Genomic DNA, 19403 nt, shown 5'->3' on the forward strand with positions numbered 1-19403 from the left:
TAAGAGTGTTAATTAATGGTATATTCCCTTACTAAATTCGGCAGCACTCTTATATTAGATACTAAAGGTATCCATATATATAAATAAATTATAAATTAATTATGATCATGGAGACTTTTTGATAATTATACATGCATACAATTTCTTTATGCAAATACATGATAAAATCTGATATGTATATATGTGCCAACCAGCCACCAGTATCAGTTAATGTACAAATGAACATTCTTTGGTGATTATAGCACACACACATTTGAGAGTGATTTGCAGCATTTCACTAATTATGTAGGCCTGCAGCATTTAATATATATATAATTTCTACCATCATTTATCTATGCTGGCATAGGCCAAGCCTTCATATATACGAATTTAAAGGCTACCTAAAAATCTATATACTATAATATCATTGGCAATATAGGAACATATTGTATGATTTAACAATATTTCCCTGCAACCTGCTGGAGGTAAACCAGCAGTCATCTGCAAACACTCATTATAATAATCTGGGCAGTGTGCCAGAATCCTCCAGATGAGCCAGTACAACAACATTGTTACAGTTATTAGTCTGGGAGAATTAAAGAGCAACATTTGTGTAATATTTCAGAGAAACCCAGAAGCAAATATCTGTTCCTCTATTACTGTAGCACTATTGTATTAGAAAATACTGTTACTAGTCAGATAAGACAATATACATCAGCTAGTAGACATAAAAGACGCCCAGCTGGGAGTTTTTAACCAATTTATTTCTGTTTTTCTTTATTACACACAGTCTTGTCTATTTTCGTATCACCTTATGTTTTGTTTTGTTTTAATATTTCGCATTTAGTGCATCCAGGTAATTCTGGATGCAATAGTAGATTCAATCCAATTATTTTAAGGAAATAATAAAAGTTAATTTTTATAAAAAACTTATGTGCACCGGAGACAGATCTCTTTCTCTCTTCTCTCTTTTGTCTACAATAATGTTAAGATCTGTGGTAGCACCCCCTATTTATATACTCTTATAATAGAAAAATTAGTAACAGGGGTTTTTTTCAAGCATATATTCTGTAACTCATAATAAATAAAATCAAGTTCATCTGAGTCTCCTGTGCAACAAATTTCCCTCTTCCCTTTTCCCTTTAATGTGAGCCAGAGAATGTTACATAAAGTGTGGAAGCATGACATTACACATACTTCCCAACTGTCCCGATTTTCGCAGGACAGTCCCGTTTTTTCTGGGACTGTCCCGCTGTCCCACCCATGGGCCGCAGTGTCCCGTGGTGGTGGTGGTGGGGAGGGGGGGTCAGTTGGGAGGCTCCTGTCATCACTGCCCTGCTTAGCAGAGCAGTGGTGAATAGATGCTGTGTGCATGCGCACAGCGTCTATTCACTAGAGACAGAGGGACAGGGGGCATGCCAGCAGCTCAGAGTGCTGGCCATGCCCCCATAGTGATGGAAAATGGGGGCGTAGCTCACGGTTGCGGCACTCCTGCAAAACCACACCGCCTTTTACATAGGCCACGCCCCCTTTCCGGCCATGCCATGGAGTCTCTCCTGGGCATCTGGAAATGTTGGGAGGTATGCATAACATACAGTACAAGTAAGGAAGATGAGCAGCAAATGGGAAAGACCGTGCCCTGAGAGACAAACTGCATTAAAGAGATGACTGAGACTTGTGGTGCCATAGCCAGACCATGCATTCCAATGGAAAAGAGAGCTCTAAGTTATCCCAGACTGCCCTGAAATAGGAGGAGAAGCCATCGCCTTTACGATCCACTGATTAGGTGAGAAACACCCATTTCTTTTATGCATTCACCAGAATGACTTTATGTGCTAGACTATGGGGCACATGTATTAACCTGGAGAAGGCATAAGGAAGTGATAAGCCAGTGATAAGTGCAAGGTGATCAACGCACCAGCCAGTCAGCTCCTAACAGTCAATTTGCATATTGGAGCTGATTGGCTGTTGTGTTTATCACCTTGCACTTATCACTTCCTTCTGCCCTCTCCAGGTCAATACATCTGCCCCAATATGGGGGGGTCATTCCGAGTTGTTCACTCGTTGCCGATTTTCGCTATACTGCGATTAGTCGCTTACTGCGCATGCGCAAGGTTCGCAGAGCGCATGCGCTTAGTTATTTTACACAAAAGTTAGGTATTTTACTCACAGCATAACAAAGCTTTTTCATCGCTGTGCTGATCGTAGTGTGATTGACAGGAAGTGGGTGTTTCTGGGCGGAAACTGGCCGTTTTATGGGAGTGTGCGGAAAAACGCAGGCGTTCGAGTTGCAAAACGCAGAAGTGGCTGGAGAAACGGGGGAGTGGTTGGGCAAACGCTGGGTGTGTTTGTGACGTCAAACCAGGAACGAAGAGGACTGAGCTGGTGGCAATGGCTGAGTAAGTCTGGAGCTACTCAGAAACTGCTAAGAAATTTCTATTCGCAATTCTGCTAATCTTTCGTTCGCACTTCTGCTAAGCTAAGATACACTCCCAGAGGGCGGCGGCTTAGCATGTGCAATGCTGCTAAAAGCAGCTAGCGAGCGAACAACTCGGAATCACCCCCATTGTTCCTAATACATACTGTATAACAGCGCTGCAACAATACCATTTAAATACAGATCTTATTGTATGTATACAATACATCCAAGTAAGGGGCCTCAACTGTGCACACAACGATTCCTAAATAACCCGGGCCAAAATTAGCAAAGCTACTCTACTAATTCTAATACATGACATATGGCCTAATTCAGACCTGAACGCTCCTCTGCGATTTTGCAGAGGGCTGTGATCAGATAGCCTCCGCCCATAGAGAGTGAAAACCCGCCTCGTGCAAGTTTGCGAATGCATGTGTACGCGGTGCGAAAACTAGGATATCTGCAAATTCAATTGCAACTCACTCACCATTGAATGATTTTTCCATATTTGCAGTCTGTACGTAGCCCAGGACTTACTCCTACGGTGCAATACAAACAGGCTGATCGGGGCCGGAGCTGACGTCACACACCTGCCCTGAAAACGCTTGGCAATGCCTGCATTTTTCCTGACACTTCCAGAAAACGGCCAGTTACCACCCCCAAACGTCCGTTTCCTGTCATTTACCTTGCGTACGCCTAGCGATCAAAAATAAATAAATCACAGGATTCTTTTGCAGGTTGGCCTCGCACGTCCACACTATGATGCATGCGCAGTCTATCGATAATCAGCCACTGTGCAAATTTGCACAACAGCGACCATGTCTGAATTAGGCCCATTGTGTCCTGCACTTATCTATTTAATTGTAATTGAACCAAACCATATTGAGGGCCTAATTCAGCATGAATCACTAATTACAGAATTCGCAAATCAAGCGATTATGGAATGACTGCACATGCATAGCATTCGCATTGGACACACGTGTGGGTTGTAGCAACAGAAATTACATACAGATCATAATCACAATATAGTCGCTGTTTGACTGACAGGACGCCGGCGTTTATGGGTGGAAAACAGACGTTTTCTGGGTGTGTCAGAAAAAATGCAGGTGTGCCCAGATGTTTTAACGTCAGCGCAGCCCACTTCCAGGCCGTCTCAGTCACAGATTAGTTGCAGCCTCAGATCTACTCACATTTGCTCAGACTGCAACAAATCTTTGATGTTCCGGAAATTGCGTATGCATCTGCGAATGGATGGCGATCTGCGATGCATTCGGAAACTTATTCGGGGCATTTTTTTCCCGTCAGGGCGACGCCTTTCTACTCGCAGACAACTGCACTTTCTCTGAATAACGATCCAGGCTGAATTAGGCCCTGAGAGTGTAGAGGAATGTATGGGAATATCTTGCTCCATTGCTTAAGTAAATATGATTGTGAACCGCAATGTAGACATAACTGTGAATTGCTAACTAGATATGATTGTGATTGATATTTAGATAGGATTGCAAAACTGCTAAGTGGGAATAATTGACAACCGTTAGGTAGGCATTAGTGATTGCTGTATTTGATGTGATTTGAGAAATGCTTGCCATATGTTCCTTTAATTGAAGTGACCCATCCTTGCCTTTATTGAGGGTCACTAGAAATAAATTCAAAAATCCTTTTGCATACATTCTGTCTGCCACTTTGTCTGTCTGGGTAATTGGAAGGTTTGGTTTGGTTCCGCACAGGAAGATTATTATAGCGATGAACATAGATTTATACAAGAATTGTAGAAAACTGTTCAAATGACCAACAATATTACGCTTTGAGATCCTTAAAGAAGGCATCTAATAATTATTGTAGGATGGTGGTGCTCCCAGAGTCAGTAATAATTGGATAGGGAAGAGAAAAAAGAAAGGCTCTGTGTTGGGGCACACTTTGAAATTTATGAATTTATTAAAACTTTACTTTTAATTTAGTATCACATAAAAAAAGGGGGGAGATAGTTTGATACAAAAAAATGTTCAAATACACAGAGTATACATATAATGATAACAATCTACACAGAAATATTAGTTGAAATGTATAAAGTATAACAATAAAGTAAATAATAGATTCGTTATGAATCAAAATTAATTAGCAGAAATCATTAACAAAAATCAGGATAAGCCTGATGAAAAATTAAGAGCACCTATGGTGAAAAATTTATCGAAAAACAATTATATGCCTGAGTTGATCAAGATAAGGAGTACAAATAAATGACATTAAAGTGAAATCACTGTGGTAATAATAATAGGTTGTTAGAGATCTATTGACCTATGTGATCTAGAAGGAAGGCATAGAAAAAAGTATAATTGTAATATAATTCATAATTGGAATACCAATTAACTGATGGTAGTCCCCTTGGTGGAAACTCTGTTTGCTACAAAAAAGATCCTAATGTAAAAGGACGTTTGTAAAAATTTGATACCAAACGACATTAATGAAGAAACAAAAATTGCCAAAAGAGAATAATGAATAATCAACAATTGTCAGGAGGGTAATCAAAAAATAGATACAGACTTTGAAAGTAAGGAAGTTGCTCTAACACTTCTGCTGTTTGTGATCATAGGTTGAATTTTTACTGCACCTGATATTCCCAAGTGGTCACCCAACTGGGTACTAATCAGGCTTGTCAACGCTTAGCTTCCAAGATCGGGTGAGATTGGGCGTTTCCGCTGAAATATGGCAGTAATTGCAACACTGAGACACAAATGAGAGAGTGTAATAGAGGATGAGCAACAAGGGTACTTCTGCTGTCCAGTTAGTAGTGCAGGTTCTCTGTTACTGTAGGCATTGCAGAGAGTGGTCTCGCATCTGGATGAGAGGGTACAGAATTATATAGAAATAATAAGTAGAGAATAGGGAGGGAACCCCACCTTCTGCTGTCCACTGTCTTATATGTTATAGCGGAAAGTGGATGAGAGAGGTAGGTTAGTCTCACCTATTGAAATATGAAGGGTTGAGGGTAAAGTGGTGTGATCACAAACAGTCAATGTGTAACAGGCTAATATGCTGAGTCAGAAGACCAATATCATAAATATTATTAAATGAGAAAAAGAGCCTGAGTTGCGCTAAATAATAATAATTAAGAAGTGCCTAGGTAGCGAAATAGCCATTGATATAGTGCTGATAAGTAGCATAAATGTATGCATGCTACTTATCAGCAGGCTCTTTTTCTCATTTAATAATATTTATGATATTGGTCTTCTGACTCAGCATATTAGCCTGTTACACATTGACTGTTTGTGATCACACCACTTTACCCTCAACCCTTCATATTTCAATAGGTGAGACTAACCTACCTCTCTCATCCACTTTCCGCTATAACATATAAGACAGTGGACAGCAGAAGGTGGGGTCCCCTCCCTATTCTCTACTTATTATTTCTATATAATTCTGTACCCTCTCATCCAGATGCGAGACCACTCTCTGCAATGCCTACAGTAACAGAGAACCTGCACTACTAACTGGACAGCAGAAGTACCCTTGTTGCTCATCCTCTATTACACTCTCTCATTTGTGTCTCAGTGTTGCAATTACTGCCATATTTCAGCGGAAACGCCCAATCTCACCCGATCTTGGAAGCTAAGCGTTGACAAGCCTGATTAGTACCCAGTTGGGTGACCACTTGGGAATATCAGGTGCAGTAAAAATTCAACCTATGATCACAAACAGCAGAAGTGTTAGAGCAACTTCCTTACTTTCAAAGTCTGTATCTATTTTTTGATTACCCTCCTGACAATTGTTGATTATTCATTATTCTCTTTTGGCAATTTTTGTTTCTTCATTAATGTCGTTTGGTATCAAATTTTTACAAACGTCCTTTTACATTAGGATCTTTTTTGTAGCAAACAGAGTTTCCACCAAGGGGACTACCATCAGTTAATTGGTATTCCAATTATGAATTATATTACAATTATACTTTTTTCTATGCCTTCCTTCTAGATCACATAGGTCAATAGATCTCTAACAACCTATTATTATTACCACAGTGATTTCACTTTAATGTCATTTATTTGTACTCCTTATCTTGATCGACTCAGGCATATAATTATTTTTCGATAAATTTTTCACCATAGGTGCTCTTAATTTTTCATCAGTCTTATCCTGATTTTTGTTAATGATTTCTGCTAATTAATTTTGATTCATAACGAATCTATTATTTACTTTATTGTTATACTTTATACATTTCAACTAATATTTCTGTGTAGATTGTTACCATTATATGTATACTCTGTGTATTTGAACATTTTTTTGTATCAAACTATCTTCCCCCTTTTTTTATGTGATACTAAATTAAAAGTCAAGTTTTAATAAATTCATAAATTTCAAAGTGTGCCCCAACACAGAGTCTTTCTTTTTTCTCTTCCCTGTCTGGGTAATTGTACGTTTTTTCTTGCCTCTCTCTGCTGCGGTGTAAAGGAGGGAAGAAGAAATTGTGCTGCCGAGAAGATAGTGCCAGAGCAAGAGCAGATTCCTGCCAACACACTGCATGCTGGTAACTTCGAGCCTGTGATAATCCAACTCTTGAACATCTATTATAAATTTATTCAGGGTACCATAGATTGTAACATGTGCAGAGAGATTTAGATTTGATTGGGGTGTGTTCAAACTGAAATCTAAATTGCATTGTAAAAATAAAGCTGTCCAGTATTTGTGGGATACATGCAAAAGAAGCCAGTATTTACCCTGCACAGAAACAGTATAACCCACCTGTGGCTGGGTCCCAGTCTCAAACCATATCCTCCCCCCCCCCACCTGTTTAATGGCAGCCACGACCCTGAAGTGGTTAACCCCCATTTTGCTGTGCCATTTTTAAATAGACATTGGCACTAGGTGCCATAATTGAAATGGACTACCGGCGCTAGGTGCCGTTGTTTGCTATGTTACCAGCGCTTTAGCTGGATATGAAAAAAAAAAAAAAGGATTTTAAATGCCGGTTGCTCTGCCTCTCCGGCGGCAATGGCAGAGAGGAATGTTAACCCCAAGTGCGCTGGGGGTAGGGGGCTGCTGATACCCGGAGCTGCAACACTACAGATGTCAAATGCTGGGGATTACAATTTTACGTGAGAATTTTTGTAGGTGTCTTGTGAATTTAGAGTGCCACGATTGACATCTAAGTCTACGTGGAGTGTGATGGGTAGCTGGAGCCACTTCATTGAGTGATGTTTCCAGAGTTTGGTTAAGGTGTAATACAGCAGTCTCAGAAGAGGTGAATGTAGAAATTGGTGAGAGCAGTGGTTGCAGAGAGGTAGATAGTTGCTGAAAATTAATAGCGTTAATATTACTGCGGGATAGAGGAGACTTGATAGATTTCAGTGACATTGAATTTGACGTAATGGAGGAGAGCATGCAGGTAATAAGATTGCGATCTGAGAGAGGGAAAGGAATGTTAGTGAATTCAGAAACAAAACATACTGTAGTCTGGCAGTGGCCCATACATCACAACTGATATATCGGGGACAAACGTGCCTGTTAGTAGAAAGCGCCATGGCTAAGTTTTCAAATCAGGAATCAGCTTCCGATGCCCTCAGTCATAGTCAAACGCGGGGGGGAGGTGTATCTTGGCAAGTGGCTCAAATTAGCAATGGCATATAATATGATTACTAGAGCTTCTCACCCCCCATGCTGATGGGGGCTGAACTTGGACTGAAACGGCATCGGGAGTATCACTATCCATCTCCGCCACCCCGAAGACTATGGCTTTTTACATGTCACCCCCTTCCCACCCCCACCCCTAGAGGTGCTAGGTGTGTCTTACCCCCCACAGTAGTTTTTCCTTCTCAGCCCCAATGCTGATGGGGGCTGAACTTGCACTTAAACGGCATCAGAAGTGTCACTATTCATCTCCGCGACCCCGAACACTATGGATTTTTACATGTCACCCACTTTCCACACCCACCCCTAGGGGTGCCTTACCCCCACAGTATTTTTTTTTCCAGATTGTTATTCATATGTGTACCAAGTTTGGTGTAAATTGCTCCAGGCATTCCAGAGTTATGCACAATACAGTATCCAGTGTATAAAAAGACCAATGTTTAATATCCAGGATCGTTACTAGGTTCCTCTACTGGTCTCCCAGACTCCTGCACTTGTGCCATTGTTCCGCAGAGTGGTAGACTGTGGAATGCATTTGGGAACCCCCCTCTAGAAATCCTGTGTTTGCCACTGCCTCCTGACAAAGGCTTGTTTGCCACTGATATGGCAGTGTTTATTTATTCTAGCATACAGCTTGTGCAAGTTTCAGTGGTGCAACTGATGGTGAAGTATAAGATGCACAAAACATGATTGTAGCATCTGTAGACACTGACAGGGGGCCACAGTCCTCGCACATTCCGATGCACGGATGTACACCAGGGAAGGGCTTTGTTGTGATAATAGCATAATATTGCACAAGCAACTGCAGCAAAAGACGCAACGAAGGCCATGACTATATGCAAATCCAGTAATTAGTATCAGTAAAGCAGATATGAGAGCATACCTCCCAACATGACCCTCTCCAGGAGGGACAGAATGCTCTACTTCTGGACTTTTCTCTTAATTTATGATTGCCGGCACCTGTATTGAACTAGTCAATGGATAAGAAAGGTGTTGCAGCACAAGTGATGGCAATCATATATTAAGAGAAAAGTCCAGGAGCAGAGCATTCTGTCCATCCAGAAGAGGGTCATGTTGGGAGGTATGTGAGAGGGTTCCCAGGATCAAAACTTGGTACCAGGCCCACGTTTCCAGTTGTGACTTACCTAGGCTGACCATATTATGCCTTTAACCTGGGACACTCATGAATTACACAGGTTCTGTGGCTGGCTGACTACAAGCCTGCATTTCACCTGGTTTTAACTTTGTAAGCAGCCACAGAACCTGTGTAATTCATGAGTGTCCCAGGTTAAAGGGATAATATGGTCAGCCTACCTCCTAACTGCTGTAGGTCCTAGGTGGGACAGACATGGCCTGAGGGGACTGTACCACCACATAAACAATTTGGTACTTTGCTTTTATATCACTGTGAATATATCACTGTGCTTTTGAGACTTCCATATTTTTACAGTTAGGAAGGGTACACACTTAGCGAAAAAATGAAACAACGTCGCTCATTTTGACCCTTCCCGAGCAACGTTGTTTACTTTATCAGAATCAGTTTATTGCCAAGTATATCAGTACATAATACACAAGGAATTTGTTTCCGATAACCACAGCTCCCAGACAGAATATGACATACAACAGAAAAATAGAGGAAGGAGAACACATGAAGGATAGTTTGAGTACATGAGTTGAGTACAGAGTGGATTTGTGAATATGACTACTGGGCCCTACAGACTGGGCGTCCCGCCACCGAGCTCCCCGACTGCCAATACGGCAGATGGGTGACCCGGCGGTGGGGGGGGGGAGGTGGGGGGGGAGTGAAGTTTCTTCACTTCCCCCATCACCCGGCTCCATAGCAGTGCATGCAAATATGGACGGGATCGTCCATATTGGCCTGCATGCACAAGCGACCCGGCACCAATGATGAACAAGCGCGGGGCCGCGTATCGTTCATCATTGCTGCCTCCACACTGAACGATATGAACGAGTTCTTGTTCATTAATGAACGAGAACGTTCATATCGTTTAGTTCTATCGGCCAGTGTGTAGGGCCCTTAAGCGTTTGCTGAATTAACCAAGTTAGTTGCCTGAGGAAAGAAGCTGTTTCTGTGCCTGGCTGTCACGAGCCTCGAGCTGTACCGTCTGCCCAACGGACTTATCACTAAGTGTGAATTACGCCGACGCAGAGTGATGCGCTGCCCTGCTGGTCATTAATGTCTCTTGCTGTCGGCAATACATGCAGCTCAATTTGGACTGTCATCCAAAAACTACATACACAGCCCGGCCACGGTGTGACATCACTGAGCGATACCGCTTGCATATCGCTCAGTGTGTACGCACTGCCACCGACCGCCCGAGCCTGGGAGAGGACACACTAGGTGACGTCGCTCATAGAGCACATCGCCTAGTGTGTACCCACCTTTAGTTTTTCCTACTTGCTTTTATGCAAGCTAATTCATTTCATTTGTTTCAGGTTTCCATCACATTGACAAACAGTGTTTTCACTTCCAACAAGTGACACATAAGTAGTTATTCTATGGAATTTATGACGTCATGCCTCTTGATATTAGTTCTCTTATGGATACCTTATGAGATTTGTTTATATAACAGACTACATTATATCCAGTTAATTAAAAGATCATTGGGCAGGTATAAGACTTGTTTAGGACTTAAATATTAACATACACAAAATAAAAACATTACCTATACAAAAATAAAAATAATCTAAACAACATAATCAAATGATTATCACAAAAAATTAGATAAACTGACTGACCTCTCATCCATATTGGTCCTGCTTCGCAATCCTTATACAGAATTGCATTTTTGTACTTCCATGTGAAGTACATTTGGAAGAACATCCACAGAGTACAGATGACCATCATGACAGACAGGATTATAAGAAAGTCAACCTCATAGACTGCAACATCCTCAGTGTACACACAGGTTAGTAAAGCACAGCTTACAAGTAGCACATTGGAGCCTATAAGCCCAGACAGTAGCCGACCCCCTTTCTTCCAGGCTTCAGGCTGAGGAAGTTTCACCGACACGTCTTGTACTTGGTCATTGGACACGTCCTTGTCTGTCCCAATTTCCATGATGACTTTTGTTAAAGTTTTGTGTGCAGGTATGATCTGTTCAGACAGCAGAGCACAGACTAAGAATTCATCCTTTGTACAAGCTGGTCATATCTGGTCTTCTACTCTTCCCTCTGCGTGGGTTGTCCTACATTCTTTTCTATTAACAGGAGTTCAGTGTTAACTTTGTGGGAAAACTTGTTCTTTGTATTTGATCCAGCAGATACTTTCTTATAATTGCTTGCTTTGTTTAAGTAACCAGAGCATTATGTGGATTTCAATACCAGGACAAAGCATTAGCTTATGGGAGGAGCTGTCAACTGTGACAAAATCTTAGTAGTTACAGTGACGTAAGGTAATGTGGAGATAATCCAAAACAAAACAAATAAAATAAAGACAATTAAATAAAGACTTGTTTAAAAGCAGTTGCTGAAAATTTTGAAGTAAATGGGAAGAGTTGTCAGACATCAATGCTGTAGGCAGAGGTGCGGCACATTAATGTTTCAACATGTTTATAATATAGTGGTAATTCTATTACAGAACACACCTGCAGGCTGTTGACACTAATTCACTCATATTCTCATTTGTTTTTTGTTTTTGGACGGATTTTTGGCAGTTGTGAAATGTCAACTAATGTCCCACAAAGTCCTGATTATGAAATGTGACCAGACATTTCATCACTGCTAGTGACAAAGGATGGCACTGACCCATTACCCCTTAAACCAGGAATTCACAACCTCTGTCCTCAAGTCACACTAATATTGCAGGTTTTAGTGATATCCAGGCTTCAGCAAAGATGGTTAAATCAAAATAACTGAGGTACTAATTGTCACCTGTGCTCATACCTGGACATCACTAAAACCTGGACTGTTATGGGCCCTACTCATTGGCCGATCCGCCGCCGAGCTGCCTGACGGCGGATACGACCGACGGGTGACCCGGCGGCGGAGGGGCAGTGAACGGGGGAGTGAAGTTCCTTCACTCCCGCCATCACCCGACTGCATTAAAGTACAGGCAAATATGGACGATATCGTCCATATTGGCCTGCATGTACAGCCGACGGGACCAGCGATGAACGAGTGCGGGGCCGCGCATCGTTCATCGCTGGAGCCTCCACACTCAAAGATATGAACGGTATCTTGTTCATTAATGAACGAGATCGTTCATATCTTTGACTGATGTCGGCCAGTGTGTAGGGCCTATTAGTGTGCCTTGAGGATGAGCTTGGAAATGCCAGACTTAAAGAGTGAGCTGACCATAAAAAATAGCTTATTGCTAAATGTTGTATACAGTACATTGGGAAAGGTGTGTGTGTGGAGGTTAATAGAGCACACAGGGCCTAATTTTATGTGGCTGGAGTTGCTATCGCTGCTGCATCCTGGCAGCATCACCGGCCATCGCAGAGGCCAGGAAATCTGCGCCCAGCAACAAAGATCCCTGACAGTTTGCTGCCGTCCGGCGTCGTAGGACCCACTCACATTCGCACATAAGCAGAATGGGTCCTGAGCATGAGCAAAATAAAGATGATCAGTACTTTGCGGCACAGGGCACAACTTCAACCATATCTGAATTAGGCCCATACAGTATACATGTAAACACAAATCAGACTATTAGGTCAGACATTTGTGTTATATTCACATTTTGTTTGCTAAATTACAGCACAGTAGCACATGCAGTCCAGTGGCAGTATGTAATGCCGCCCGAGTCAGGCGGCCGTGCGGGATGCCGGCCGAACTCTGACTTTTTTTAAAGGGGCAATCACTTACAAGGCAAAACCACCTTGTAAGTGATTTCCCCTTTAAAAAAAAGTCTGAGTTCGGCCAGAATCTCGCATGGCCGTCAGACCTGGGTGGCATTACATATTGCCGCATGTATGTATCTTAGTATAAAATTAAATGGAATCACTTTTTTGAAAGCAGCATATTAACTCGGTGGTTAACGTTGACAATTGGGGTACTGGACTGTCTGCATAAAGTATGTGTGACCTCCCCATGTATATGCTGATGGCTGAACAAAAATTAACACTAGAGAGAGAGAGAGAGAGAGAGAGAGAGAGAGAGTGTGTGTGTGTGTGTGTGTGTGTGTGTGTGTGTGTGTGTGTGTGTGTGTGTGTGTGTGTGTACATATGGGAAGGGCTATTTCCAAACCCTTTTGTACAATTTGCAAATATTAACAAATATTGGCCCAGATTCATCAAGTCTTGGAGAGGGGTAAAGTACCAACCAATCAGCTCCTGACATTTTTCAAACACAGCCTGTAACATGGCAGTTAAGAGCTGATTGACTGGTGCAATTTATCACTCTCCAAGGCTTGATAAATCTGAGCCTTAGAAAAATATTTTAAAATTTGCTAAATTTTTTTTATTTTTTTATTCAGAACCAGCCAAGGCAGAAGCCTGGAACTCCAATCCTGTGCAGAGCTGCCCAGACATTAGGTGGGCAAAAATTCTAGGAGGCGTGGCCAAACACAGAGGTTTGGCCTAGGGATGGCCATCGGTGAGTTATCCATTGTTGGTCACCATCGATGGTATCATTGATGGCTAAACTTGATGGTGTAAAAACATCTGTAAGGGAACCATCTATGATTTTACCCATCGATGGTCACCCCTGCATTACTGTACAAAGAAATGCAGGCCAATCGGATCCAGGGGGTGGGGCTTAGTTCAATGCCCTGACACTTTGAGGAAAATAAATTTGGTAGCACTGAACCTTCGATAGTGGGAAACGATCTAGTTTTCCCCCATCGATGGTAAAAGTATTCAACATCGGTCATATATCTTTAATGATTTAAAATCATCGAAGGTCAATAGCTATCCCTAGTGTGGCCAGAAATATTAGTTAAACCTTTGACTTAGAACACTATGCTTCTCTGTAGCATGCACCTAAAAAGTGGCCATTCCACCTCTTCTATATCTGGCCTAGGCTTGGGTACTCAGACCCCACCCCACCCACGTATTAGCACCCCTGACCCTGTCCAAAACAAAAAGTCTGCAGTAAGATGAAAGTATTGTGGTTTGTGATACACTACAATAGAGTAAGGCTGGAGAGCCAGATTCCACCTATTTAAAGATGTTTCCTTCCACATAGGAACAGATGCAGAGTTGAACACAAATAATGTTAGAGGACGTATTTTATGCATAATTGCCTACACTCCCAGATCGGCAATGAGGTTTCCGAAAATCGGGTGGCATTCCCGGTTTCCCGGAAAGGTCAAGTGTTGTGGATCCGGCCTCATCCCCCCGGCCCCCTCCCCTCCTATTGGGCCGTCCGGGAAGACTGATGACAGGATCCATGCTGAATTTACCTCAGTCACATCTCCATTTGGCATAACTAGGGAGTAATGAAGTGTTCTCTCTTAGGGGTCTATTCATGAAGTAGTGAAAAGAATGGAAAAATGAGCCAATCAGCTGCTCGGTACAATTGTATAGTATGCAAATTATAAATGTTACTTCAATGCTGATTCGTTGCCATGGGCAACTTCTCCACTGGCTCACTTCTCAACAGTTTTCACTGCTTCATGAATGGACCCCTTAATGGTAAACTTACTAAGGATCGTATCTCAGCCGTGTTTGCCGGGTGAGATCGATCAGACGCAGGTGTTCTTTCATAACTAAAACACTGGAATTTACTTTGATCCTGTGTTTTAGTTAATAGTGTATGTTTCCATGTTACCGTGTTTACCAGCAGCTAAACTATCCCATACATGAAGCCTGCACAGGTCTCTGTTTAAATGTGTAAAAATACTTTACAAAAATCTGTGTAGGACTCCCCCCTCACAAGCATAAACAGCCATAGGCGCTTTGAGAGGGTCCAGATTCTAAAACTACAGGGGAAAAAATGTGTGAGGCCCCCTTGTATTTTAAGAACTAGCAAAAAGGTCTTGGACCAGTTCTAGTTTCAAAAATCCGGGGTGAAAAAGATGTAAGTGTAGATGTGTAACAACAAAATCAGGACGACACTTGCAGCATCAGTGTAATACAGGTTGTGACAACACAGCCGGCGCGTTGTGTCACACAGTGGTAAAAGACACGCAGCTACTTCCCTAGCCCTGGTCTGACCCATGGACTACACTGATTGTTGATTTGTATTTGGCTATGTACTAGGCAATATTGTATTATATTGTATGATGTTATTGTTACAAGGGTACAGTTATGTTTTCGATGTATATATATGAATGTATTGGTTATTGTGTTATAGTTTGTAAAATAATGTTCCCCCCCATGTGGCTGCTCATATAACCTGTTTGTTTGCTGTTGGGTAGATACAGCCAGTCTCAGATGTCAGGCCATACAACCCCCTCATTCTTCCCCACACAATGGATTCCAGGCCACACAATCAGATTAAGTAAGGTTAATTTAGTTAACATCTATTGTGGCCTAGGGGACATGTCTGGGCATGTGAAAGTAGGTTTGCTCTGAAACTGTTCTGGGGGTGTCGCCTTATTGTAGAAAAGACAAAGGTTTTGATAATAGTAAACAGGGGAGGTGAGAGAGATCTGAGAAAGAAGGTCAGAAAGTGACAGGAGACTGGCTAAGAAGTAATGTTCTGCCGGGAGTTCCAGGAGGGAATTGTCGTGTTGAATTGGATCACAGAAGTGTGCTGAGCTGTTTATAACCCATTCTGTTCAATAAACCACTGTTGGTTTTTCGTCTACCACCATGACTGAGTGATTTTGAACCCAGTATCCTCACACAGGTCTTTACTCAGCATGAGTCGGACACAAAGTGGAAGTAACAGGAGACCAACAGGAAGTGCGTCACCTCGGCATGACATCATCTCCCATGATGCACAGGATGCATTTACATCCCCCCTTTCAAACTGAGAGGATGCAGAACATAGATGAAACAAATGCAACAATGTGACAATGTTAGGCATGAACAAAAGAAAAGACATTATACAATAAAGTCTTGGAACTTTGGGTTGGGTTTGGACACACGGCCCGATCTGGTAATTGTACACTGGGAACCTATAGGCATGTCCGCTGTGACACCAGAGGGCTCTATTACTTCAGAAGTGATCTCTGTCAATGCAATACACTTAACAGAATCCGGCGGTTGCGTTTATAGAGGGCATTATCAGACTGTACCACATAGCTATTTGGATGACCTGCAGGATGCTGAACCACTGCCATTCTGTCAAATTCTTGCTCGGTTTGCATGCGGACCGGCTGGCCTGGAGACAGTCGTGGCAGGCAGTATGCTGACCTGTCATAAGAAGCTTTGGCAGCCATTCTGCGCTTGCTGATGTTCTCCCGTACCTGTGGCTCTACTCTGGATTGCAGGAGCTGCTTTGCCATTGGGATGCCTGTGCTGGTGTGCCATGCTAATAGGCACTGTACAGGGGATGTAAGTCCATCTCGGGGCATGTTTCTCAAGTTTAACAGTGCCAAGTATATGTCCGATCCATCACGTGCACACTTCTCCATTAGGTGCTTTGCAGAGTGGACTGCACGCTCTTCCAATCCATGTGGCTGTGGGTAGTGTGGACTACTAGTGATGTGCTGGAAGTCCCATGTATTTGCAAAGTCCTTGAACTCTCTACTCTTGAATTGCACGGCATTATCAGTGATCAGCTGCTGTGGGGTGCCATGTGCTGCAAAGTGTCTCCAGAGTCGGCCCTAGGCATAGGCAAACTAGGCAATTGCTTAGGGCATTTGATATGCCTAGGGGCTAAATCAGCTTCTGCTGATTAAAATGATATGTGACATGCCTATAATCTGTTTGTGACTGCGGCTGTTTCTGCATACAGAATGCTACGTTACAGTGTATTCCTGGAAATCATTGTAACGTAGCATTCATTTCGTATGCAGATATAGCCACAGTCACACACAGTATATAGGCATGCCGCATATCATTTCAATAAGCAGAAGTTGCTTATAATCCTAGCCACATAGCCAGAGCCGGCCCTAACCAATATGATGCCCTAGGCAAGATTTTGGCTGGTGTCCCCTAGCACCACTGCTGGTTCCGCCTCTGACCTTGCACCTCTTTCCCAGCACCATCACCCCTCACCCACAGCAGTCCTTATTTTGGTATTTGTACCCCTATATTTTAAATAGGAACAGTTCACACATTTGGCGCACAGCCCAAAAAGGGGTGTGTTTTTGCTGGCAAGGGGCATGGCCACACAATAGTACCCCCAATTCCCATTACGCCACACAGTACTGCAACTTTATTCACATTTGATCATGCGATAGTGTCCATAATTCATATTACATCCCACAGTAGTATCACATTACCTTATAAACGTTACTCCTCACAGTAAAGCCCCTTATTCACATTACATCACACTGAATTGCTCCTTATTCACATTACACCACACCCTATTGCTCTTTATTCACATTAGACGACACAGTAGTGCCCCTTCTATACGCAATGCCACATAGTAGAGCACCTTATACACATAATGCCACACATTAGTAATGCATTTATACACATAATTCCACGCAGTAATGCCCCTTACACATATGAGACACATTATTGATGTCCTTATAAACATAATGCGCCTTACACATTATGATAACCTTTATTAATGCCCTTTTACACATAATGTCCCTTACACATATGCCGCACATTATTAATGCCCTTAAACACATAATGACACACATAATGTCCTTTACACATTTGCTACACATTATTAGTGCCCCTATACACATAATGACACACATACAGTAGTACCCTGTTACACATATGCCACACATTATTAATGCCCTTATACACATAATGACACACATAGTGCCCCTTACACATATGTTGCACATTATTAATGCATTTTTACATGACACACATAATGCTCCGAGTCCTTACACATATTCCGAACACTACTGCACAACCAACCCACTCACATGCACACAGCACTCACACTACCACTTAACACTGTGACCTCTGCCTCTGCTTGGATACAGATGTGTCATTATAAATCTTACCTCAATGCTAACGTCGGGCACCTTTTTTTTAATGAAAATGCATCTTATTTGCATTACTATGTGGCTAGGATGCACAAGCAGCTTCCGCTGATTAAAATGATATGCAGCATGCCTACATACTGTCTGAGACTGTGGCTGTATCTGCATATGAAATGCTACACACAGAATATAGGCATGCCGCATATCATTTTAATCAGCAGAAGTTTCTGATGCCCCTAGGCATATCGAATGCCCTAGGCAATTGCCTAGTTTGCCTATGCTTATGACCGGCTCTGCACATAGCAATGCAAATAAGATGCATATTCATCAAAAAGGGTGCTCAACGTTAGCAGAGCTGCCAGCTGACTCATGCCAGGCAACTCCTGCTTCATGGTATATTGAGGCAAGATGTATGTGGACACATCTGTATCCAAGCAGAGGCAGATGTAACAGTGTCAGCGGCCAAGTGAGTGCAATGTATGGGAGGGTTGGTTGTGCTGTAGTGTTCCGCATATGTGTGATGGGCACTATGTGTGTCATTATGTGTGTAAGGGCATTAATAATGTGTGGCTTAGGGGTATATGCAATTACGGGCGAATTGCGGCACTTGTTCACCCATTTTTAAATTCGACACAATTCGACCGTCGAATTCCGGCAGGTGGGTGCCGGAATTCGACATATTCAATAAAAAAATGAATTCGACAGTCCCGCTGTCGAAAAACGGCCGATTTGACGGATTTTGATTAGATTTTTAAAAATGTTTAAAAAAACGAAAAAAACGGTTAAAAAAAACGAAAAAAAATTGCGTGGGATCCCCCCTCCTAAGCATAACCAGCCTCGGGCTCTTTGAGACGGTCCTGGTTCCCAAAATACGGGGAAAAACATGACAGGGGATCCCCCGTATTTTAACAACCAGCACCGGGCTCTGGTCCTGGTCCTGGTGCAAAAAATACGGGGGACAAAAAGAGTAGGGGTCCCCCGTATTTTTTGTACCAGCACCGGGCTCCACTAGCTGGACAGATAATGCCACAGCCGGGGGTCACTTTTATACAGCGCCCTGCGGCCGTGGCATTAAATACCCAACTAGTCACCCCTGGCCGGGGTACCCTGGAGGAGTTGGGACCCCTTCAATCAAGGGGTCCCCCCCAGCCACCCAAGGGCCACGGGTGAAGCCCAAGACTGTCCCCCCCTTCAGCCGCTAACCGCGGGTGACCTCACCGCTGACCGCAAAGTTCCCACCATTGAAGATAATGGAGGGGGCTGTGCAATGCGCGTCTGACAGCTCCGACGCGCATACAGCCAATCAGGAGAGTGCCACAAAGTGGCGCTTCCTGATTGGCAGAAGGGACCCTCTGTGACAGTACTCACAGGGGGTCTCTGCATTCGGGGAAAGGGGTCCCATGTGTAAACATGGGACCCCTTTCA

General features: G+C 42.8%; 1 protein-coding gene and 2 pseudogenes across 1 annotated transcript in view; 1 reads left to right on the forward strand and 2 right to left on the reverse strand.

Annotated features, from left to right (window-relative positions):
* The window catches only part of LOC135055992 (proton channel OTOP2-like), a 75758-nt gene extending 64299 nt beyond the window's left edge, over nucleotides 1-11459 (reverse strand). Inside the window, exon 1 of the mRNA XM_063960670.1 lies at nucleotides 10775-11459. Coding sequence (XP_063816740.1) covers nucleotides 10775-11096 — 322 coding nt within the window. The 5' untranslated portion in view covers nucleotides 11097-11459. The remainder of the gene's footprint in view (nucleotides 1-10774) is intronic.
* LOC134890687 (5S ribosomal RNA) lies at nucleotides 4992-5110 on the reverse strand (annotated as a pseudogene).
* On the forward strand, nucleotides 5951-6069 carry LOC134890688 (5S ribosomal RNA; annotated as a pseudogene).
* Nucleotides 11460-19403: the final 7944 nt, after the last annotated feature.

Source organism: Pseudophryne corroboree, chromosome 3 (assembly GCF_028390025.1).
Source record: "Pseudophryne corroboree isolate aPseCor3 chromosome 3, aPseCor3.hap2, whole genome shotgun sequence".
In the NCBI taxonomy this organism is placed as follows: Eukaryota; Metazoa; Chordata; class Amphibia; order Anura; family Myobatrachidae; genus Pseudophryne; species Pseudophryne corroboree.